Genomic DNA, 22,368 nt, shown 5'->3' on the forward strand with positions numbered 1-22,368 from the left:
AGGAGGCATTAGACCTCCTAGGAGCCCAGTTTGCCATGTGTTGTAAACCCAGTATATAGCATCCCACTTGGAATTTCAAAGGTGAATAAGAAATCACTGCAGATTTCTTGTCCACTTTGGGATTTTCCACAGATAGAAGCTTGTGTTGACTGCCTAATTAACCTGTTGCATGTTGGAAACATTGTGTTTCTCTTGAGAAGGCTTCCTTACTGTCCTTTCTGATCTTGCTATAAAGTGATGGGGGAAGGCTTGGAATGCTTTTGTTGCTCAGAAATTGTTTTATGCTCGCTAAGCATGCGACTTCCTTTTCCTGCATATCTACTACGGGTCAAAGACCACTACAACAAACTATGAATGTGTTGACCTGGTGGACACGATGGCCAATTTCAGAAGATCGCTCTTTACCAAGTGACCTTCATTATACAAAATTCTAATATAAAAATGCTCTGGACAGTTACGGTTTCAATATGTTGTAATGGAGTTTGACCTTGTTTCATGTTCCTAGAGATCTTATTCAACTTTGGGTCTTGATTGATTTTAAGTTCGTGTTTTGCTTCCCTTGTTTGTAAATCCATGGAAACAGGAATTGGTGGTAATTCCTTTTTCCATTTATGTGGGCACGAGGGGATGGAATTCTTCCTATAATCCCTTTCCATGACACTGTCACAATGAATCCCAGCCTTTCCATTTCAGTTCTACATACCACCCTTGACTTCCTCCTCTTTTAAAATGAAGCAAGAGCCACATTTTGTAACAGGTATTTTGGCTTTTTGCACAAAATAATAAAGGAATGTGGAAATGGCCTTACGACAAAACTTCTTGGTCCATTTTTCCCAATGATTTAGTGATGACTGAATCTAATTTTACTTTGCCCCATGACATTTTTATAACCTCATTCGAAATAAATGTTCTGTTCCTATTACATGATACACATTAACCATTCCAAATATCTTCCTCATCCTCCTCCTAGCTGCATTTAAATCGAAGCACATCTTTTCCATGAAACATATTTTATTCATTTAAAAATTTCAATTTGATTAAAAATTTTCCTGATATGTTCTTCATAAAAATCTACTTTGGATCAGATTGAATATTTTTAAAAAAATGAATAAAATATATATTCATAAATAATTTACGTGTAAATGTCTTCTGCAAAAAAACAATTAGGGGTGCTCTGAAATTTAATGGCATACTTTCCTCAAGTTCTTTGCAGTACCTGATTGATTTTATTATAGGACACGGTTACTACATGATTTAATGAAACGGCTTAAATTTGGAAGCACAACAGGAAATCCACACAGTGTAAATTATCTTACAGCTCATGAGAGATGTGTACTTAGCCTCGGAGGAGAGAAAGTTCTTAAAATGACTCATTTGAACACTGGCATAGTCGAATAGTAATCTGTAAAAATATGGGTGATTTGATTTCATTTTGTTAGTGAGACAAGGACACAAAATATTCTTTAGTTCGTGGCCTTTAAAAAGATTGTTCTTTAACATCTAATCCAAAATTGAGATCTTTTAAACAGAGTATTGTGATTATAAAAAACGGAAGCACTGTTCCAGAGCTCTGAAATTGTTAGTAAAGAGGCAGCTTACTACATTGTTATAAAATGTAAAGACAAGATGGAAAAAACGGACTTTCCTTCTAGTTTTACAGCTGTCTTCTCTTCCGCTTATCCCCAATGGCTGTTGTCTTTTCAACCTGCTCGTTCCTTCTTAAAAGAAACCATGTCTTTTTTCCCTTCGTCCAGAGGTAGGCGTAGCTGAACAGGAAGCTTAGACATTCCCATTTTGTGCACTTGCTTTTCCTGCAATCCTTAATTTGTTTCTGCTTCTCTCTCCCTTTGATCAGTGCGGATTCTTTAAACGCTCCAGGTACGACGATAGCGTTCCCCGATACCATGCTGTGAGGATCCGGAAGGAAGAGCGGGAGATCAAAGATGAAAAATACATTGATAACCTTGAAAAAAAACAGTGGATCACAAGGTGGAATGAAAATGAAAGCTACTCCTAAGAGGGGCCAAAAAAAAGCTTCCCAGTACCCAAACTGCTCTTCCCCGCCCAACTCCGACATCTAAGTGGACTTGCGAGCCTGCTCGATCCCTGAATATTAATTTCAGACAGACTACGCCCAGTACGAACTTGGACAGTTTTCACTGTGGACGCTGACGTGTAGCCTGGGGCTCTCTGGTCTGGCACAGCCGAATTTAAGACTGTTGGAATGGAGTTTTCTTTAACTGCCTTAATTTAACTTTCCGGGTTGCCTTTGTTTTTGGTGTGGCTGACTTGCCTGGGCCCCAGTAGGGCCTACCCCGCGGTGCTCCCGCCCTGTCCTACCCCTAGCATAGCTGAAGACGGCACCAGTCACGGTCACTGTGCTGATAGGCCGGCCGCGGTGGTTGGCACTGCCTCTGCACACCTCCCTCCCCTAGGACCGGAGAGCCGCAAGGGAGCAGTGGCAGCACCAGACTGTGCCCTCGGGTAGCTGTGTTTCACTTCAGAGTGCTACCTTCAGTGCAATGTGCAATAGGTGGCGTTGCCATCCTGCCATCTGTCCCCATTTCCTAGACGTGTGAACACTTCTCCCACCAGGTAACATACAGCTTTCACCCTTCCTGCTCACACACACAGGTGCAACAGACTTGAATGCTACCTTAGACTTACTTGTATATGCTATTTATTTTTTCTTTTTCTTTCTTTTTTTTTTTTTTTACGACCGTTTTGTCATTGACAGGCCAAAGATTCTCCACTTTACCCTTGGATTGAACAATCAGAATTAGAACATGGGAGGTCATGGGTTTGAATTTCATGCAAAAAAAAAAAAAAAAATCCTTTGTAAGTTATTACATCTCCCTTCCTGACAGCCCTCACCCCCCTCTTCCAGACCCAAACTGTTTCAGAAAGAGAAGTTAACCGTAAGATGCTCAATTCTTACCGGACAACGCATATTGTTGAGTTTAGAGCCCTGTGTGAGGTCTTCTGCACCCTTTGTGCTGTAACTTTCAGGAACTCTTGGAAATAATGGGTTGGTTTGCTGGACTTGGGTGCGGTGTAAGCCCTGCTGCCCACACTGTACTGTCAGGACTTGAAAGAGAGGGTCGGTGCCTATGGTGGGTCCAGACGGATCCAGTGCGAGACTACTGAGTATCTGATCCCGGAAGTCAGAACATCACGGCTTTTATGTTTTTAAATGTTGGAACCATTTAATCGGTGAGTCAGTGTTCTGGTTTTTGTCTCCTCCCCTATCTGTAGCCCCCCACATTACTTTGGGACTACGCTAACTACAGTTTTCAATGGTTTTAATTGTAAAAATGAACTGGCAGAAGAGGAAAACATTTCTATACATTCAAGAGACAATGAACAAGATAGGAAATCCAAATTTTTAAAAATTACTGTACTTCAAAATGTTAAGTTAGATGGGGAATAATAGCAAACAGGTGCTAATTTGTTGGAACAAACTGTTGCTTCAGAGTTTTTTTTCTTTACAGAAATTGTATGCTCTGAAGATACTAAGGACATTATTCTCATTGTACTTTGGAACTTTCATTCACAAAGATGGTTTTACAAATGATACTTTGTTTACAAAAGTTTCTCTAAAACAGGTCATACCAGTGTTTGAAATCTAGGTTTCTTGCTTAGGTAGGTACCTTGTAACCAAATGTACTGGCTTTATAGGTTGCCATGGAGCTGGTATTTTGAAAGTGTCTGTAGATCTTTGTTAGAAAGCAAAGAATGTCCTATAAGGGAAGAGGTGGAAGGCTGGTCCAACAAGGAACATCATGGTGTTTATTGTTAAAAATGTCATCTCAAGTCAAGTCACTGGGTCTGTTTGCATTTGATACATTTTAATCCTAAGTAGCACTGTAAAATTATGATTAGAAAATACCTGTGGATATTTGTATAAAAGTGTGAAATAAATTTTTTTATGAAAGTGTTCATTGCTTATTAACACAGCATTATATATGTGAAACTCTAAAATTATAAATAACCTAATTGTTTTTTTATTTAATGAAGGCTAACTCAAGTTTTTAAGATTTTATTTTGTTTGATTGAAGGTTTTCTTTTTTTCCTTTGGGCTCTACTGTTCATTTTTTTTTTTTTTTTTTTTTGACATCAACTGACATCAACTGATCTGAAAGATCGCCTTATTTGAGATCCCTACAAATTGGGAGATGTCATTTAGCAATGATACCATGGCACGAAGAGTAAGAGTTCTTGTGGCAAAGTTGCTCTCTTCTGAGAAGATATTTTGGACGTGAGAGCAGTTTGGCTGTGGCACTACTGATCACCAAGGACTGATGTGGTAGAACTGATGGGCCTGAAAATATTTTCTTCACCAAAGTTTTCTGTTTAGATTTATAAGCAATTTTATGAAACTTCTTTAGCTAGATTATCACAATCTAAATGAAACTAAGGCATGGAGATAGAGCTCAGATATTAAAGCAAATAGCATGCCCTGTCCCGAATAAATTTCCAATGTAAAATGTATCATCTGTACAGTAAATTAAGTAATAGTTTTCTATTAAGTATTATATAGTGAATCTTGGTTCTTTGAAGATCAGACAGGTTTTACCACCCAAAGAAATGTGATGGGTACTTTCTAATGACAGATCAGTGTGAACCTTTATTCAGAGTCCCCTGGACCTACCCAGATTAATGACTACAATCTGTAATCACCGTCATTGTTCCAAGTGCCCGTGGCTGTACTTGGACTATGGTGTAGGTTTCCTGCACTGGACATCATGGCAATACTTGATAGGATTATATCCCTTCCTCTCCCTCTTAAAAATTTCTACAGGAATGCCTAGGAATGACAGTAGAAGATAAATAGGAATATCCTTGGATCCATTTACAAACACTGACATTTTGTTGCTGGTTGCACAGTCTCACACGGGGTCATGCCTTTGGGGCTGGGACTGTTCTGGAATGTGGGGCAGATATAAGTGGTAATGCTTTAAATTGTCCACATTAGGGAAGTAAGGGTAAGATCAAGCCTTCTATCCTACATGACAACATGGTAATGAGAACTGACCCCTGGCATACTACCTCATGAGAGGACAATGTGGGAAGACAGATTGGGGTTAATAGACTGTTCTGTTTTAAAGAAGAAAAGAGTGAAATGCTCTAGGTGCCTGGGTTCCAGATAAGTACAACCTTAAGGCTGAGAAAACAAAGTAATGAGAGTTGTGATCAGGAGGCATAGCATGAAGTAAATGGCTGAAGGCAGTTCCTTGAGACCAGAGGGTAGGGTCGAATCATGGGTCAACCACTGAGGAAAAAGCAAGTTCAAAGAGATGAAGAAAATGAACTTAAGGATCTCAAAACAGGAACTACCACAAAAAAGCCAGTAGGTCTCTGTTCTTCCACTAGTTCCTGTTTACAATCACAGGGGAAGTGAGTGTTTTTTCTCCTGTACCTTTAAAAAACAGGTTTTGCGGACTCTGAAAGGCATCTGGCCCAGCTGTTAGGATGGGGAAAGTGCTGAAGACCAGTGGCTGAGGCCAGGTCTACAGAGACGTTAACCAACAGATCCCAAGAAATCTAGAAGAAAAGTTGTAGAGGGATTCATGGTTAAACCCTCTAAGTGAATTAGAAGACAGAAATCAGGAAAAAACTGGTCTAGCACAGTGCAAGGGTAGACCACGTGCCACACAACACATAACCAACCAGGGAATGGTTAATGAGGACACTGGAGTGAAGAAGTCAAGTGCAATTCCTGTAGAGTCAGCAGAGCTTAAGGGCCTCGGTCACTCTTCGCCCTCTCCCCCAAGCCATCTCTCAGACTGTTCCAGGGAAACAAGCAGTGACAGACCCACGTTAGCAGAGGTCAGGTAAAATTTTACTATTCATACTTCTAGAACATTCACCGTCCCAAACTACAGGGAGAGCATATACTTCTTTCATTATCCAGAGCTTAGTGCATAAGGAAATAACCAGTAGATAGGTGTAAGTGTTAAGATCCTGTCATTGTGGGGCGTCTGGGTGGCTCAGTGGGTTAAGCCTCTGCCTTTGACTCAGGTCATGATCCCAGGCTCCTGGGATTGAGCCCGACATCAGGCTCCCTGCAGGGAGCCTGCTTCCTCTCTCTGCCTGCCTCACTGCCTGCCTCTCTGCCTAATTGTGATCTATCAAATAAACAAAACCTAAAAAAAAAAAAAAAAAAATCCTGTCATTGTAAGGTGTGCCTTTGTGGCTCAGTCACTTGAGCATCTGACGCTTGTTTTTGGCTCTGGTCATGATCTCACGGTCATGAATCCAGACCCGTGTCGGGCTTCATTCTCTCTCCCTCTACCCCTCCCCTCATGTGTGCTTTTTCTCTCTCAAATCTTAAAATCCTGTCATTGTGAAAGAGACAGGTGTAGTTTAATAACTGTTAGATGAATGGAAAAAGAAGATATGGTATACATGATCTCTGGAATATTATGCAGCCATAAAAAGAGATCTTGCCATTTGTGACAACATGGATGGAACTAGAGGGTATAATGCTAAGTGACATAAGTCAGAGAAAGACAAATGCCATGTGATTTCACTTAGACGCAGAATATAAAAAAGCAAACAAAGGAGAAACAGACACATAAACAGAGAACAAACTGGTGGTTGCCAGAGGGGAGAAGGGTATAGAGAGGAAACAAGAAAATCATAAAGGAGAGTGGGAGGTACAGGCTTTCAGTTTTGGAACGTGTAAGTCACAGAGATGAAAGAGACAGCATAGTGAATATAGTTAATAATGTAACAGCATTTTATGGTAAATGGCAGCTACACTTGGGTTGAATATGACAATGTATGGAATTGTCTAATTACTGTGTTGTACACCTGTAACTAATGTAACACCGTGTGTTAACTGCACCTCAATAAAAAACAAACAAGGGGCACCCATCTGGCTCAGTCAGTTAAGTGTCCAGTTCTTGGTTTTGACTCAGGTCATGATCTCAGGGTAGTGAGATCGAGCTCTGTGTCAGTCTCTGCACTAGGTGTGAAGCCTGCTTAAGATTCTCTCTCCCTCTGCCCCTCATCATTTCTAACAACAACAACAACCCCCAATTCTCTATTACTACAGTCCTTCCCTCCCCAACATCTTTTATGTGGCCTGTAAGAATGAGAGAAGGTCTGGGCACCTGGGTGGCTCAGTGGGTTAAGCCACTGCCTTCGGCTCGGGTCATGATCTCAGGATCCTGGGATCAAGTCCCGCGTCGGGCTCTCTGCTCAGCGGGAAGCCTGCTTCCTCCTCTCTCTCTGCCTGCCTCTCTGCCTACTTGTGATCTCTCTCTGTCAAATAAATAAAATCTTTAAAAAAAAATTGAGGATACACCTCATTCTTAAAGAATGAGAGAAGGTCTTAAACAGAAGTGCTATTTTCTTTTGACATAGTCATTTTTTGGTATGAGTGTACAATAGTTTGCGTTTCCTCATTATGTGAAGCTATTTATAATTCATTCACTTATTTCCATATTCATTAGTTGTAGAGAAGTCTTACAGTACCCATTACAGGCCAAGGTCTGTGTCTGGGGATGAAGATACAGAAGTAACACAGACATGGTTCTTGCTCTTGGGGAACTTATGTGATAACTAATATTTGATTTTAAAAAATAGATGGACATCACAATAGCTAATTTATTTGTACTTTTAAATATAAAATGCACTGCCATTTGTCTATGCAGGGATATTACTTCCTGTTTTACACAGAAGGGGCCAAAAGTCATAATCACAATTTGTGAAAAAGTTGCTTCCAAAGAGTAAAATAACATAATGGCTGCTTTCAGTAGGAATTAATTTGTGTTCTTTTCCTTTCTTTTAACTTAGTGTGTAATAAAATACTGGAATAGTTAAAAGACTCTAAGAAAAAATTTTAAACAAAACAGATGGAAATGAATCCACTTTAAGTAGCAGAATTTAAAATCTTGCATTATAATAAAAAAGGTTAACATATAAGGTCAGTACGTGATGCTATGTGAGTGGAACTTGCTTCCAGAACCAACCCCAACCCCAGAAAATCCAGAACAGACACTCCACCTGGGCTGCACATTTGAATTTCTAAGGAACATTTAAGAAAAAAAAACCCAATACCTAGACTACACACCAGACTGACTATCAGAATCTCAGGGTAGGATCCAGGCATCAGCACCACTGAAGGATCCCAGAGGACTCGAAGTGTAGCCGAGTTAGACACTTATTTAGGAAGTCGCTGGATGGCATGAATATTTATGGAAAGGGCTCTGCCCTGCATGTGGAAATGCCTCATTTTGTTTCCACTGGTGATTCCAGTGCACCAGTAACAAGAGTTGAGAAGCTAGAGGCATCTTTGCGGTAAAGAGAGAGGGCAAGTTGTTAGCGTCACCTCTTAGAGTATAACCTGGTGAGTGACTGGCATGTTTGTGCCCCAGTTTCCTCCTCTGTAAAACAGGATCAATAATAGGAATCTCCTAGGTTTTTGTAAGGAGTAAAGGAGACTATTTGGAAGTGCTCCGTAATTATAATTACGCTTGTTTATATAAAATCCTAAGACGTTAAGGTAGGAAGGAAGCATAGAAATTTAGTTCTACTTCCTCATTTCACAGATGGGGAGACACAGTTCCTTTTAATTCTCACTGACTTTTTGTTTCACACTTCAATGCCTGTCATACCCCATGACTTACCAGTGGGTGTTCCAGCCCCTGCCTGCAAGCTTAAGTACCTTGAACGGACTATAAAATACTGTGAACCAAACTCTTGAATCTGAACTCCTTATCAACATAGGTCACTTTGTACAAGAGTGACCTGATTTCTGATAACCTGGGTCTTGGCTCCTTAATACAATGATGAATGTAGGTCGGGGCATGTGCACAAAGTCAGTGTGTAGGCGTCTTGAAACTGTATTCATTCTGGTTGTTGTTGTTCTTCCTGACACGGAAGAATGTAAAAGGAGCAGATTCTTTTTGAAAATGCTTTCTCAGTTCTTTATGCACACCATCAATTCTTTGTTTCCTTTAGTGGGAAGATGCCCTACAGTTTTGTTGCTTATTACCTTTATTGCTATGCAGAAGAGGAAATGCTCACAGAGCCCAGTTTGTGCTTGGGTTACCATCATGAAGATGAAAAATTAGAGCTTATGATTGGAAGAACAGCTTGAAAACTCCCATTCCTCCCTTCCACCTGTCCCAATGCACTGACTGGAAGACCCATTAAAGGCAAAAAACAAAAAAGGGCACCTTCCCCTGGGAAGACAGGTTTTATCTGACTACAAGGTGTCATCAAATGACACAAAGTACTGAAGTCCCAGGATACCTGCCTAATGGAGAAAGTGCCCTTGATTAGGAAGTTGCCATCAGCAGTGGCGAAGAGTAGGCTGGTCCCACAGTGACATGTCGAGAATGACCTGGGGGTCTCGTGAAGACACAGGGTCTGATGCGGGCAGTCTGCAGCAGAGCCTAAGAGTCAACATTTCCAACAAGCTCCAGGTGCCGCAAAGCTGTGGGTCCATGGCTTATACTGTGGGGAGCAAGAGGCTCTGGGGTCCATCTCTGTCCAAGTCATGTCTCTACCACTTCCTTCTTGTCTGACCTTGGACAAATAGGCTAACCCCTGACTTCCGGGAAAGATGGCAGAGGAGAAGGACCCTAGTTTCATCTTGTCCCACAGACACAACTAGCTACCAACCCACATCAGTGTGAGTAACCAAGAAAACAACCCAAAGACTGGCAGAACAGACTCCACTGGTAAATGTAGAGAATAGGCCACACTGAAGAGGGCAGGAAGGGTAGACACAATGTTGGCTGGGGCCGGGGCAGTGGGTGGGGGGGTGGGCAGCACTAACCGGACTTGCACTATGGTTTGCAGGAGAGAGGGAACCATGGGCATGGGGAAGGGAGGCAAACGGACTACCACACCAGAGAACCTGCACAGGGAAGACAATCCCTATAACATTTGGCTTTGAAAGTGAAAGGGGTCAAATTTAATGAGTTCTTAAGATCAGCAGGACTTAAAGCCCGGAATTTTAAAAAATCAGTGGTCTCCATTCTGGAAGATCCAGAGGGTGATAGGGACATGACAAAAAGTCTGTGGAGAAACAGAAAGAGGAACTGAAAAATGTCTGAGATATAAGGGAGAGTTATTTACCAATCTCACAGGACGTGTCAGAAGGGCAGGTTTGCTGAGGAACTTCTCTAGTAACAAAGGAGCTGGAAGACACCACCAGAGGCCCCAGCATTAAGTTATGGCCCTCTGTGGGCAATGATGCGGCACCAACATTCACTACTTTACTTGTTTACACCAAGCCCTGTGTTTGGGGGGTCCTGAGTCCTGGTGGCAGTGGTGGTGGGCCGAGCAGAAGCTCAAGGCACGGCTTATTAAAATTATGTGTCCTGCCCAGGTGTGCTCTGCGGATCTTCCCAGGCCAGCCCTGGTCCTGGCTTAGCGGGTCTCCTTTTGTAAGCTGACTGGTGCAAACTTTGTTAAAATTGCATGTCCCATCCCAGCTGGGGACAAAACACTGGCCACAACAAGCAAAGAGAGCCTCTGCAGACACCTGAACTGAAGGGAAAAGCACCCAGAACACAACAGCCGGGCACATGCAGTACACACAGGAGTTTTGGTACACGGGGCACACTGCACTGAAGGCACTACAGGACTTCTTCAGGCCATTACTTTCAAGCGGAGATGTAGCTGACTTTCCCAACACCACAGTGAGACAAAATGAGGAGACAGAGGAATATGTCCCAAAGAATAGGACCAAAGCACCAGAGACCTAAGCAACACAGATGTAAGTAATAAGTGTGATCGAGAATTTAAAGAGGACACTATATAATTATAAAGAGGACAATCCAACAAGAAGATATAACAGTTACAAGTATTTATGTACCCAAAATGGGAACAACCAAACACATGAAGCAGTTAATAACACACACAAAGGAACTAATTGAGAGTAATACAATAATAACAGGGGACTTTAAAACCCCACTTACATCAATGGACAGATCATCCAAACAGAAAATCAACAAGGAAATAGTGCATCTGAATGACACACTGGACCAGAGGGATTTAACAGATATATACAGAACATACTATCCTAAGACAGCAGAATACACGTTCTTTTCAAGTACACACAGAACATTCTCCAGGACAGATCACATATTAGGCCACAAAACAACTCTCAACACATTCAAAAAGATCGAGGACATACCATGCATCTTTTCTGACCACAATGCTATGAAACTACAAATCAGCCACAAGAGAAAATCTGAAAATAGCACAAATACATGGAGGTTAAATAACACATTACTACACAATGAATGAATCAACCAGAAGTCAAAGAAGAAATAAAAAATTACATGTAGAGAAATGACAATGAAAATACAATGGTCCAAAATCTTTGGGATGCAGCAAAAGCAGTTCTAAAAAGGACATTTATAGCAATAGAGCCCTACCTCAGGAAGCAAAAAAAAAAATCTCCAATAAACAACCTAACCTTATACATAAAGGAGCTAAAAAAAGGAAGACCAAACAAAACCCAAAGCTAGCAGAAGGAAGGAAACAATAAATATTAGAGCAGAAGTAAGTGAAATAGAAGCTAAAAAAAAAAACAACCAACAGAACAGATCAAGGGAACCAGGAGCTGGTTCTTTAAAAACACCAACAAAATTGATAAACCTCTAGCAAGACTCACCAAAAGAGAGAGAGAGAGGGGGGACTCAAACAAAATCACAAATGGAAGAGTAGAAGTAACAACTGACAACACAGAAATATAAAGGATATATAAGAGAATTATGACAAGACTATATGCCAACAAACTGGACAACCTGGAAGAAATGGATAAATTCCTAGAAACATATAACCCACCAAAACTGAAGCAGGTAAAATAGAAAATTTGAACAGATTGATGACCAGCAATGAAACTGAATCAATAATCAAAAACTTCCGCCCCACCAAAAAAAAGTCCAGGACTAGATGGCTTCACAAACAAATTCTACCAATATTTAAAGAAGAGCTAATACCTACTCTTTTCAAATTATTTCAAGTACTACAAGACAAAAGGAAACTTTCAAATTCATTCTATGAAGCCAGCATTACTTAAAATCAAACAAAAACAGCAAAAACAGGAGAACTATGGACAAATATCTCTGAACATAGGTGCAAAAATCCTCAACAAAATATTAGCAAACTGAATCCAATAATACATTTAAACAAATCATTTGCCAGGATCAAGTGGGATTTACTCCCAGGATGCAAGGGCTGTGCAATATTTTGTAAATCAATCAATGTGATACATCACATCAATAAGGGAAAGGGTAAAAACCATATGATCATTTCGGGGTGCCTAGGTGGCTTAGTGGGTTAAAGCCTCTGCCTTCAGCTCAGGTCATGATCCCAGGGTCCTGGGAATCCAGCCCCACATCACACACTCTGCTCAGTAGGGAGCCTGCTTCCTCCTCTCTCTCTCTGCCTACTTGTGATCTCTGTCTGCCAAATAAATAAAATCTTAAAAAACAAAACAAAACCTTATGATCATTTCAATAGATGCAGAAAAATTATTTGACAAAGTATTAGATCCATTCATGATAAAAACTGCCAAAAAAGGAGATTTAGAGGGAACATACCTCAACAGAATAAAGGTCTTATATGAAAAACCCACAGCGAACATCAAACTCATGGGAAAAATCTGAGAGCTTTTCCTCTAAGGTCTGGAAGAAGCCAAGGATGTCCACTCTCACCATTTTTATTCAACATAACACCAGAAGTTCTAGCAGCAATCAGACAACAAAAAGAAATAAAAGGCTCCAAATTGGTAAGGAATAAGTAAAACTTTCACTATTTGCAGATGACATAAGACCACAGAAAACCCCAAAGACTCCACTAAAAAACTAGAACTGATTAATGAATTCAGTAAAGTCACAGGATACAAAATCAATGTACAGAACTCCATTGCATTTCTACACATTAATAATGAAGCAGCAGAAAGATAAATTAAGAAAACAATCCTATCTACAACTGAAACTAAAATAATAAAATACCTAGGGATAAACCTAAATAGAGAGGAGAGAGACCTGTCCTCTGTAAACTACAAAACATTGATAAAAGAAATAGAAGATGACACAAAGAAATGGAAAGACATTCTGTGTTCATGGAATTGAAGAACAAATATCGTTAGAGTGTCTATACTGTCCAAAGCAATCTGCAGATTTAATGCAATCCCTATCAGAATACCAACGGCATTTTTCACAGAGCCAGAACAAACAATCCTAAACTTTGTATGGACCCACAAAAGACTGAGAAGAGCCAAAGCCACTCTGAAAAAGAACAAAACTGGAGGTATCCCAACTCCAGATTTCAAGATATACTGCAAAGATATAGTAATAAAAACAGTACGGTATTGGCATAAAAATAGACACATAGACCGATGAAACGGAATAGAGAGCCCAGAAATAAACACATGATTATAGGGCCAATTAATCTTTGACAAAAGAGGCAAGAATACACAACAGGAGAGTCTCTGCAACAAATGGCATTGGGAAAACTGGACAGCTACATGTGGAAGAATGGACTGGACCACTTCTTTACAACATACACAAAAGTAAACTCAAAATGGATTAGGGACTTATATGTGAGATCTGAAACCATAAAACTCCTAGAAGAAAGGGCAGTAACTTCTCTGACATTGACCATAGCAATATCTCCTGAGGCAAGGGAAACATAAGCCAAAGTAAACTGTCAGGACTACATCAAAATAAAAAGCTTCTGTACAAAAAAGGAACCATCAACAAAACTAAAAGACAACCTACTGAATGGCAGAAGGTATCTGCAAATGACATATCTGATAAAGGGTTAATATCCAAAATATGTAAAGAACTTATACAGCTCAGGACACCTAGGTGGTTGAGTTGGGTGTCCGACTCTTGATTTCAGCTTGAATTATGATCTTGGCGTCATGGGATTGAGCTCTATATTGGGCTCCAGATTGAATGTGGGGCCTGCTTAAGATTCTCTCTCCCTCTCTGCTCTCCCTCACCCCCACTCGCATGCATTCTAAAAGAAAAAAAAAAAAGAACTCATACAACTGAACACCAAATAATCCGATTAAAAATGGAAAAATGCGCAGAAGGCATGAACAGACTTTTCTCCAAAGACGACATCCAGATGGCCAATAGACACATGAAAAGATGCTCAACATCACTCACCATCAGGGAAATGCAAATCAAAACCACAATGAGATGTCACTTCATACCTGTCAAAATGGTTTAAATTAAAAACTGAAGAAACAGTAAGTGTTGACGAGGATGTAGAGAAAAAGGAATCCTCAAGCCCTGTTGATGGGAATGCAAATTGGTGCAGCCATAGTGGAAAACAGCATAAAGGTTCTGCAAAAAGTTAAAAATAGAGCTACCATATGATCCAGTAATCACACCACTAAGTTTTTAACAAAGAATATGAAAACACTAACTCATATATATAAAACCCCATGTTTAAGGGATAAATGAAACTCTATGTTTATTGCAGCAGTACTTACAATAGGCAAACTTTGGAAACAGCCCAAGTGTCCATCAATAGATGAATGGGTGAAGAAGATGTGGGATATATACATAGATGCACAAACATAATACAATGCAATACTATTCAGCCACAAAAAAGAGTGAAATCTTGCCATTTGCAACAATACAAATGGATCTAGAGTATAATGCTAAGTGAAATAAACCAGTCAGAAAAAGACAAATCCATATGATTTCACTCATATGTGTAATTTAAGAAACAAATGAATAAAAGGAAAACAAAAGAGACAAACCAGAAAACAGACTTTTAACTACAGACTACAAACAGATGGTCACTTACCAGAGGCGGGGTCGGGGAGACAGGTGAAACAGAAGTGCATTAAGAGTACACTTACTTGGGCGCCTGGGTGGCTCAGTGGGTTAAGCCGCTGCCTTCGGCTCGGGTCATGATCTCAGGGTCCTGGGATCGAGTCCCGCATCGGGCTCTCTGCTCAGCGGGGAGCCTGCTTCCTCCTCTCTCTCTGCCTGCCTCTCTGCCTACTTGTGATCTCTCTCTGTCAAATGAATAAATAAAATCTTTAAAAAAAAAAAAAAAAGAGTACACTTACTTGATTAGCACTAAGTAATATATGGAATTGTTGAATCATTATATTGCACACCTGAAACTAATATAACCCTCTATGTTAACTACACTGGAATTGAAATTTTTAAAGATATGTTGCCCCTAATTGCTTACTTTCTTCATCTATAAAACGGCATATGGAATAACCAGGGCCCTACGAAAAACACTCCACCCTACTCACCTGTACACGACTTCCAACACCATAACAGCCTCAGACATGTGGATCAAGAGCAAATCGGGCCCATTTTCATCTTTGCTATAGCTTAGTATGCAGTGTTCATGGTCTTGAAAGGCTACATGACTCTGGTCTTAGGCCCCTCTTGTTGTCATGCCTTCAAGACACTTGCAAAACCCCATTGTAGTGAACACCATTAGCAGTGAATGAGGAACACTACGCCAGTTCTTGCAGATGACCCACAGAAACAGGGATATGTTGGTCTGGTTTTAGTGACTTCTCTAAATCCGTAACAAAACAGAAAGATTGAAACAAGGTTCAGGCTGACTCTAAGAGCTTTTGCTTTTTGCATTTCGACATTTCCTTTCCTTTTCCAAGCAGCAACTTTTCTTCAGTTTTCCTCTGCCTATTCCCAACACAATCCAACCACTCCTGCCAGAAACCCAGCAAAAGTAAAGAAAATGTCCAAGCCTCTGCGACAGATAACTGTGGACTAGCCTGCTCAACCTCTATTCGATCCATCTAGTTGGAAAGGCTGGGAAGCTAAAAAGACATTTCTAGACACCCTCACAGCTAGGGTTTTGCATGTGAGTTAGAGTCTATGAATACATACCTTCATTTGAGATCTGAAAGGTAAACTTCCAGGGGTATGTCTACTAACAAGCACACTGGTGGAGACTGAAGTCTCTGTGTTTGGAGTCTTCTAGCTTTCTGAGTATCACGGCAGGGTTAACTGGTGGTGGCCTCTTCATTCCACACCTTGGACTGCAGCTATAAAATATACATCTTTACCTCAATTTCCATTGACTTCCCCAGAGCTTCTCAGGTGGGTCATTATTCTAGAAATATCCTCAGAGGTCTAGCCTAGGACTCACCTTAGTCTCTTGTATATATGTAATCTCGCCAATTAAATCCCTTCATGCTAATAATAGTTAGAGTGGTTTCTATTTTATGCACTGAACTCTGATTGATATGGCCACTCACCCAAAGAAAATGCTGAAAGGTCTAGGAAATTGAAACAGAAAATAGGTAAAGAGATGTGGCTGCCTTTTTCTAGCTAATGGCTGGATTCAGAATACTTTTACTGCTTTGAAGACCAACTTGATCCTCTACGATTTATGTCCAATCAACTCATATCAAGGTTGATCTAAATTCCTCTGTATTCTAAATCTCCTCTAAGAGAGAGTGGAAATGTGCATGTGCATTACCTGACTTAAAAAAGAAACATCAGGAAATGAGAGGAATACAAAGAGAGAAGAGTACAGAGAATCATCATTCCTTAAATGTCAGAATGTCGTATTTCATGGACTGAATATATTCATTAAATCCCAATAACAAATTCTAGCAAAAATGAAAAAAGTCTTCAGTAAGAAATTTGTAAGTATAAACACAATGTAAGAAAACATATTTCCAGTCTGCAGGACATGGGTACAGATGATCAATGTGTGTTTTCACCTGCCCACTGTCCTTTCTTTGAGTGAAAGAATCTACTGTATCCTCTGGAAACTCTTCCCTTTCCTAAATTAATCCAAGAGGGAGCGAGGGAGGGATGGTGTGTGCCTGTGTGCGTTATGTGTATGTACCACATCTCCAGATGTATTCCCAATGTCCAGGGAGGGTAATGTGGCCCATGCCTGGCCAGAGTCCAATCCTGGTGCTTCTCTAGGGCAATTAAGGAAAGAGGTGCTCATTAGGGAGATTTTGCACATCTAGGACTGCTGAAGGCTGGTGCTACTTTGTCCATCTCTGGCATTACAAGGATAGAGTCAGCCTTGTGAAGACAACATCAACAACAACAACAACAAAAAACAGAACTGAGGGAAGCCTGGGTGGCTCCCTGCTTAGTGGGGAAACTGTCCTTCTCCCTGCTCATGGGCGCGCTCTCTCTCTCTCCCTCTCATTCTCTCTCTCTCAAATGAATAAATAAAATCTTAAAAAAAAAAAATCAGAGCTGAAATATGGGGAGAAACAGAGAGGAGGTGGAGGGTAGGGCACACTCCATACTTTGGTTCCAGCTGAAGAATTTTTAAGTGACTTGAAACAAAACAGTCTCTTTTTATTTAAGTAAGTTTGAACTGGCTTTTCTGTACCTGAATCTGTAAGATCTTGCCTGATACCTGTCAACTCTATGACATCACTGAAAGGATTATTTCAAGTAGATAAATGGGGCGCCTGGGTGGCTCAGTCGGTTAAGTGTCTGCCTTCAGCTCAGGTCATGATTCCAGCATCCTGGGATTGAGCCCCATATGGGCTCCCCACTTAGTGGGGAGTCTGTTTCTCCTTCTCCCTCTGCCCCTTCTCTCCTGCTTGTGTGTGCTTTCTCTGCTCTGCTCTTCTCTCAAGTCAACCAATCAATCAATTATTAAAAAAAAAAAAAAGTAGAAAAATATTTGGTTATTTTGAATTTCCTTTCCTTACATGGTTTACCCAGTGGGCTTCCCACCTTTCCCCTTAGCTTGAGCTGCACTCTGTCTCCTGCTCACACAAAAAAATGTCAATTATCATATAAGAGTTTTCTCAATTTCTTGCATAGATTTCAGCCTTGGTATAACTTACTTTAACAAATATGTTCTCTCCACTAAGCTATGCAACCTTGGCATTCTCCTATGTAAAACAACCACCACCACCACCACCACCACCACCCAACCCAACCCTATTTCACTGGTTAGTGCCTGTATCACAGGGAGTGCTAAGTAAGAGAAATAGCCATAATCACTGGAGACAGTGAGCAGCTTAGCCAAGGTTACATAATTAGCAAGTGGAGATGTCTTGATTCCAAAACTGCCCATCCCCATCAGAGACATGCTCCTCCTCCCATTGGAGGCAACCCTTCAATCCTTGAGGACCCTATTAGGTACTTAACCTCTCCTTCTTCTTTATCCACAGCTTGCTTCATTGGTCCCTCACCTCTAGCATTTAGACATACTCAAAACTATCCCTCTGTAAAATACACAAAGAAACACATTCAACTCCATGATTCTTCTCAATGACTTTATTTATAGTTATCTTTTGCTTCCCCACTACTGTTCTCATGAAACCACTCATTCCAAAGCCATCAACAACATTTTGATTAAGTCTAAAGCACACTTCTCAGTTCTCATCTTACCTAACTGCTGGGGAATATCTAACAGCATTGAATGCCCCCTCATTTTTTAGAGCACTCTTTCTTTGGCTCCTACAATTGGTCATCCCTTAAATGCTATTGCTTTGGAGGACTATCTCTGGCTTCATACACTCTCCCGGTGATCTCAATAACTCCAATGATCATTTTCATTACAAAGAGTGAGTTGTCTCTGTAGGAGCTAGTATCAGGCCTCCTCCAAATGGACCACTTTGGCACACAGCTTATGCCTAGCTGATAACCATCAAAGCCCAAAAACTCATGAAGAAACTCTGACCCTATGACTCCCCCAACAACTGCCGAAATTTAGATGGAGGACCTGCTCCAAGAAGAGAGCTGCAATCATAGATAACTACATTATAATATGAACTAAGACAGTATATAAGAAGGAATCAGAAGGCCTATCTGATCAAAGCTCTCCCTATGGTTGTTTCTGAATGGTCCAGAAAACAATTGTTTAGTGAGCATTAACTTTTCATCCTCCTGTGAACTGCATTCCTTCCCTTTGAAGTCCCAGACCCTTATCCTTCTCCTTAGTTCACAATGACATATATAACTTATTGTACCTGACTTCAGACTCTCACATCAATGTGGATCCTCTGTACATACAAAATTACAGTTAATTTTCAGTTAATCTGTTTCACATCAATTTACTGCCTAGTTCAGTTACAAGAACCTCGCAGGGCAGAACAGCATTTCTTCCTCCCCAACAGTGGGCACAGTCAGCAGGACACTTTAACTTTCTGGACAACTGCTTGCCCTAGTATTGCTACAGCTGAAATCCTTGGGCATCTGACATAAGTAGATGCCAGCAGAAAGTAAGTTTTCTTACCATGTCAGCCTCCCAGAATTTCTGTCTACAGAGTTCAAATGAATAAAAGTGGTGACAGTCCTTTTTTTTTTTTTTTTCTAAATTTAGATTAGCAGGAGAAAATACTTGTAGAACTAGTTCCTTGGGCTTAGCAACTCTTACTAAGTTTGGTAGAGTACTCTTGGTTTTATTAATACATTTCCTCCCAGAGATGGTCTTGTTTTTATCTATCTGTTGTGTTGTCATAAAGAGGAAAAAAAAAAACATACGGTAAGAATGCAAGCATAGTCCCTACATTAAGTTTGCTGTTCCAGTTAAACTCACAGACTGGTGAGTTCATGATTCTTGCTGGGCTGGCATCTGTTTAGATAAACCTTGTTGTAGGTTAATGGACACATGAAGGGAAGGCTGTTGCTAAGGGATATCTTGGAAACCAAAGCCACAAAATAGGTGGGCATGGGTCACACAATTAGAAGCTGTTAGAATGCAGGGCATCCTAACTCAAAGACTCCTGTGTTAGGATATGTTGGTCACAGGATGGGTTAGATTGATACTAGGTCACGAGTCAACCTCGAGTAAACTTGCCATACAACAAGACACACTGCAAAACACCAAACAAGCCCCAACTCCATGGCACATCCCTCCTAATATTAGTTTGGCTCCAAAGATCCATGGCTTAGCTAAAGCTGTTGATGTAAACAGAAGAAAAATCACGAGATCTCCTTTCATCTTAAACGTCCTGAGAGCTTGGCATAAGCTCTGAAGGATGCTCGTACCTGTGTGCTTCTGGTGGACAACTGGATAGGCTGCGGGTCCAAATGTAAGGAATTAAACAAAAATTTGGGTGAAGTTTTGGCTTGGTAAGTCATCCCATTCTGTTCAAAGCAGGGAAAATACATACGATTCCTTGTGTTCTGACACAGCTGCTTTACAGAGTCCCTCATCGCTCTTGTCTGACTGTGCCAGTTCTCAGGAACATTGGTCATAAGAGGTCCAAGACCATAAGGAACCTTTGTTGTCTCAACCTTCACTGCTTGTTAGTGCTGAAAAGTCCCATTCCAGTAGCACCTGCCTGTGATATAGGCAAATCTGTGGCTGGGGGCACCTCAAGTGTTTGTGTGAGACCAGGGACACTATTTCCACTACACCATCCTTACTGCCTGTGCAATGAAGGCCTTTGCTTTCTTAGGAACTTTTGGATCATGGGGGCTGCATCACCTATGCCCTCTCTAGGGACACCTCTTGTATCTTTGGTTAAGCCATTAAAAGTCTTACTGGTTTGAATCACTATTAATAGATCTTACTTACCAATGGCCAGAGGGTGGATCCTTTAAATTGGCTACATTTGCAAGAAAGCAAATTGTTTATGGAGAGCTATTGATTGTCTTATTAGTATAATGGCTAGCCTTGGATGACTCCCTTTCAAGATGAAAGAACAGAAATTGCACTTAAGACAAAAATTAACGGCACAACTAAGAAAAGCAGTAAAGGGAAACTTAACTAAAACAGACTTAGGAGGATAGAAGGGGAGGCTGGGAGGGGGAATAGTACTACTCAACGTCAATTACAGGAAGACTTGTCAATTACAGACTGTGACAGAGGGACCATCAAAGAAAAGAATCATCCATGGCAGATCCCGACAGGGAAAGACATACATTGCATTTTCCTTTTTTGGGAGGAGGGGGGTTCATTTCATTTTATTTTATTATTAAAAACTAAACATGTGGAACACAGATAATTTGATTCTGCATGAGGGAGGCTTCCTTTGACTCCTACATCTGAGGAATTTAATGAGGGGAAAACACAGAGAGAAATATATACATAGCTATTTGGTATATTTGGGAAGGTTGAAAGCAAAGTTTTACTTCAAAGGATTATTAGGATAACCTCTCTGCACAAGTTATAATCACTAATGCTGCCTGGATTGTTATATTGTGGGCTTTTTAAAGAATTGGGAGGTGGGTGGGTGATTCTAAGATTTTTGTTTTTGTTTTCCAATTACTTTTAACCCACTGAGCCACCCAGGTGCCCTCCAATTACTTTTAAAAGGAGGAGTCGAGTGATGGGTAGAGCCAAACTTTTAAATATCCTTCTTGGGATGGTCAGAATTGAATTTCAAACCTTAATATACTCCAAGGGACCATAACACAGGCTGGAAAATAATTACTTTCCAAGCTCCAGAGTTCCTCTGCCCCCTCTCGGCACTGTCCCAGGCTCATCTGGTCCCCACACAGGGCATGCTGAACCATGTCACTCTCCTCGGACCCTGCCTCTGTCTGTGCTATGAGGGGGGCAGGTTCCTCAGGGTAAACTCCTATTGATCCTTCTAAGACTGCTACTAGCGACTTGTTTTAAAAAAAAGGTTTTTTTTTTTTCCATTTCATATATATCTTTTTATGTTATGTTAGTCACCATATAGTACATCATTAGTTTTTGATGTAGTGTTCCGTGATTCATTGTTTGCATATAACACCCAGTGCTCCATGTAATACGTTCCCTCCTTAATACCCTTCACCTGGCTCACCCATCCTTCCATTCCCCCCTTCTAAAACCCTCCATTTGTTTCCTGGAGTCCACAGTCTCTCATGGTTTGTCTCCCACTCCTATTTCTCCCCCTTCATTTTGCCCTTCCTTCTCCTAATGTCCTCCATGCTATTCCTTATATTCCACAAATAAGTGAAACCATATGATAATTGACTTGCTCTGTTTGACTTATTTCACTTAGCACAAACTCTACCAGTACCATCCATGTTGATGTTGATACAAAAGTTGGGTATTCATCCTTTCTAACGGCTGAGTAATATTCCCTTGTGTATATGGACCCCATCTTCTTTATCCATTTGTCTGTTGAAGGGTTTCTTGGCTCTTTCCACAGTTTGGCTATTCTGGACATTGCTGCTATGAACATTGGGGTGCATATGGCCCTTCTTTTCACTATATCTGTATCCTGGGGTAAATACCCAGTAATGCAATTGCTGGGTCATAGGGTAGTTCTATTTTCAATTTTTTGAGGAACCTCCACACTGTTTTGAAAAGTGGCTGCACATGCTCAGACCACAATGTTTTGAAACTAGAACTCAATCACAAGAAAAAGTTTGGAGGACATTCAAAAACCCTTGGAAGCTAAAGACCATCCTGCTCAAGAATGTTTGGGTCAATCAGGAAATCAAAGAAGAACTT

At 40.7% G+C, this 22,368-nt stretch overlaps 1 protein-coding gene and 1 long non-coding RNA gene across 7 annotated transcripts in view; one reads left to right on the forward strand and one right to left on the reverse strand.

The window, feature by feature from the left end:
- ITGA6 (integrin subunit alpha 6) overlaps window positions 1-4,112 on the forward strand; it is a 77,758-nt gene extending 73,646 nt beyond the window's left edge. Inside the window, exon 26 of one of the 2 annotated variants that reach the window (XM_059394169.1) lies at window positions 1,856-2,011. Coding sequence is in view for 1 of the 2 variants with exons in the window: in XM_059394167.1 (XP_059250150.1) it covers window positions 1,856-2,017 (162 nt within the window). In the remaining variant the exon portion in view is untranslated. Of the gene's footprint in view, window positions 1-1,855 lie in introns of both variants that reach the window. The other variant, XM_059394167.1, reaches the window with a different exon arrangement.
- The window catches only part of LOC132013835 (uncharacterized), a 67,035-nt gene continuing 46,539 nt past the window's right edge, over window positions 1,873-22,368 (reverse strand). The window contains exons 2-5 of one of the 5 annotated variants that reach the window (XR_009403118.1): window positions 15,870-16,027; window positions 14,855-15,013; window positions 2,668-2,759; window positions 1,875-1,963 (exon numbers count right to left, since the gene is read on the reverse strand). This is a non-coding gene — a long non-coding RNA (uncharacterized LOC132013835). Of the gene's footprint in view, window positions 1,964-2,667; window positions 2,760-14,854; window positions 15,036-15,869; window positions 16,028-22,368 lie in introns of those variants that run through there. The other 4 variants (XR_009403119.1, XR_009403117.1, XR_009403120.1 and 1 more) reach the window with 4 other exon arrangements.

The sequence above is a fragment of the Mustela nigripes genome, chromosome 3 (genome assembly GCF_022355385.1).
Source record: "Mustela nigripes isolate SB6536 chromosome 3, MUSNIG.SB6536, whole genome shotgun sequence".
Taxonomy (NCBI): domain Eukaryota; kingdom Metazoa; phylum Chordata; class Mammalia; order Carnivora; family Mustelidae; genus Mustela; species Mustela nigripes.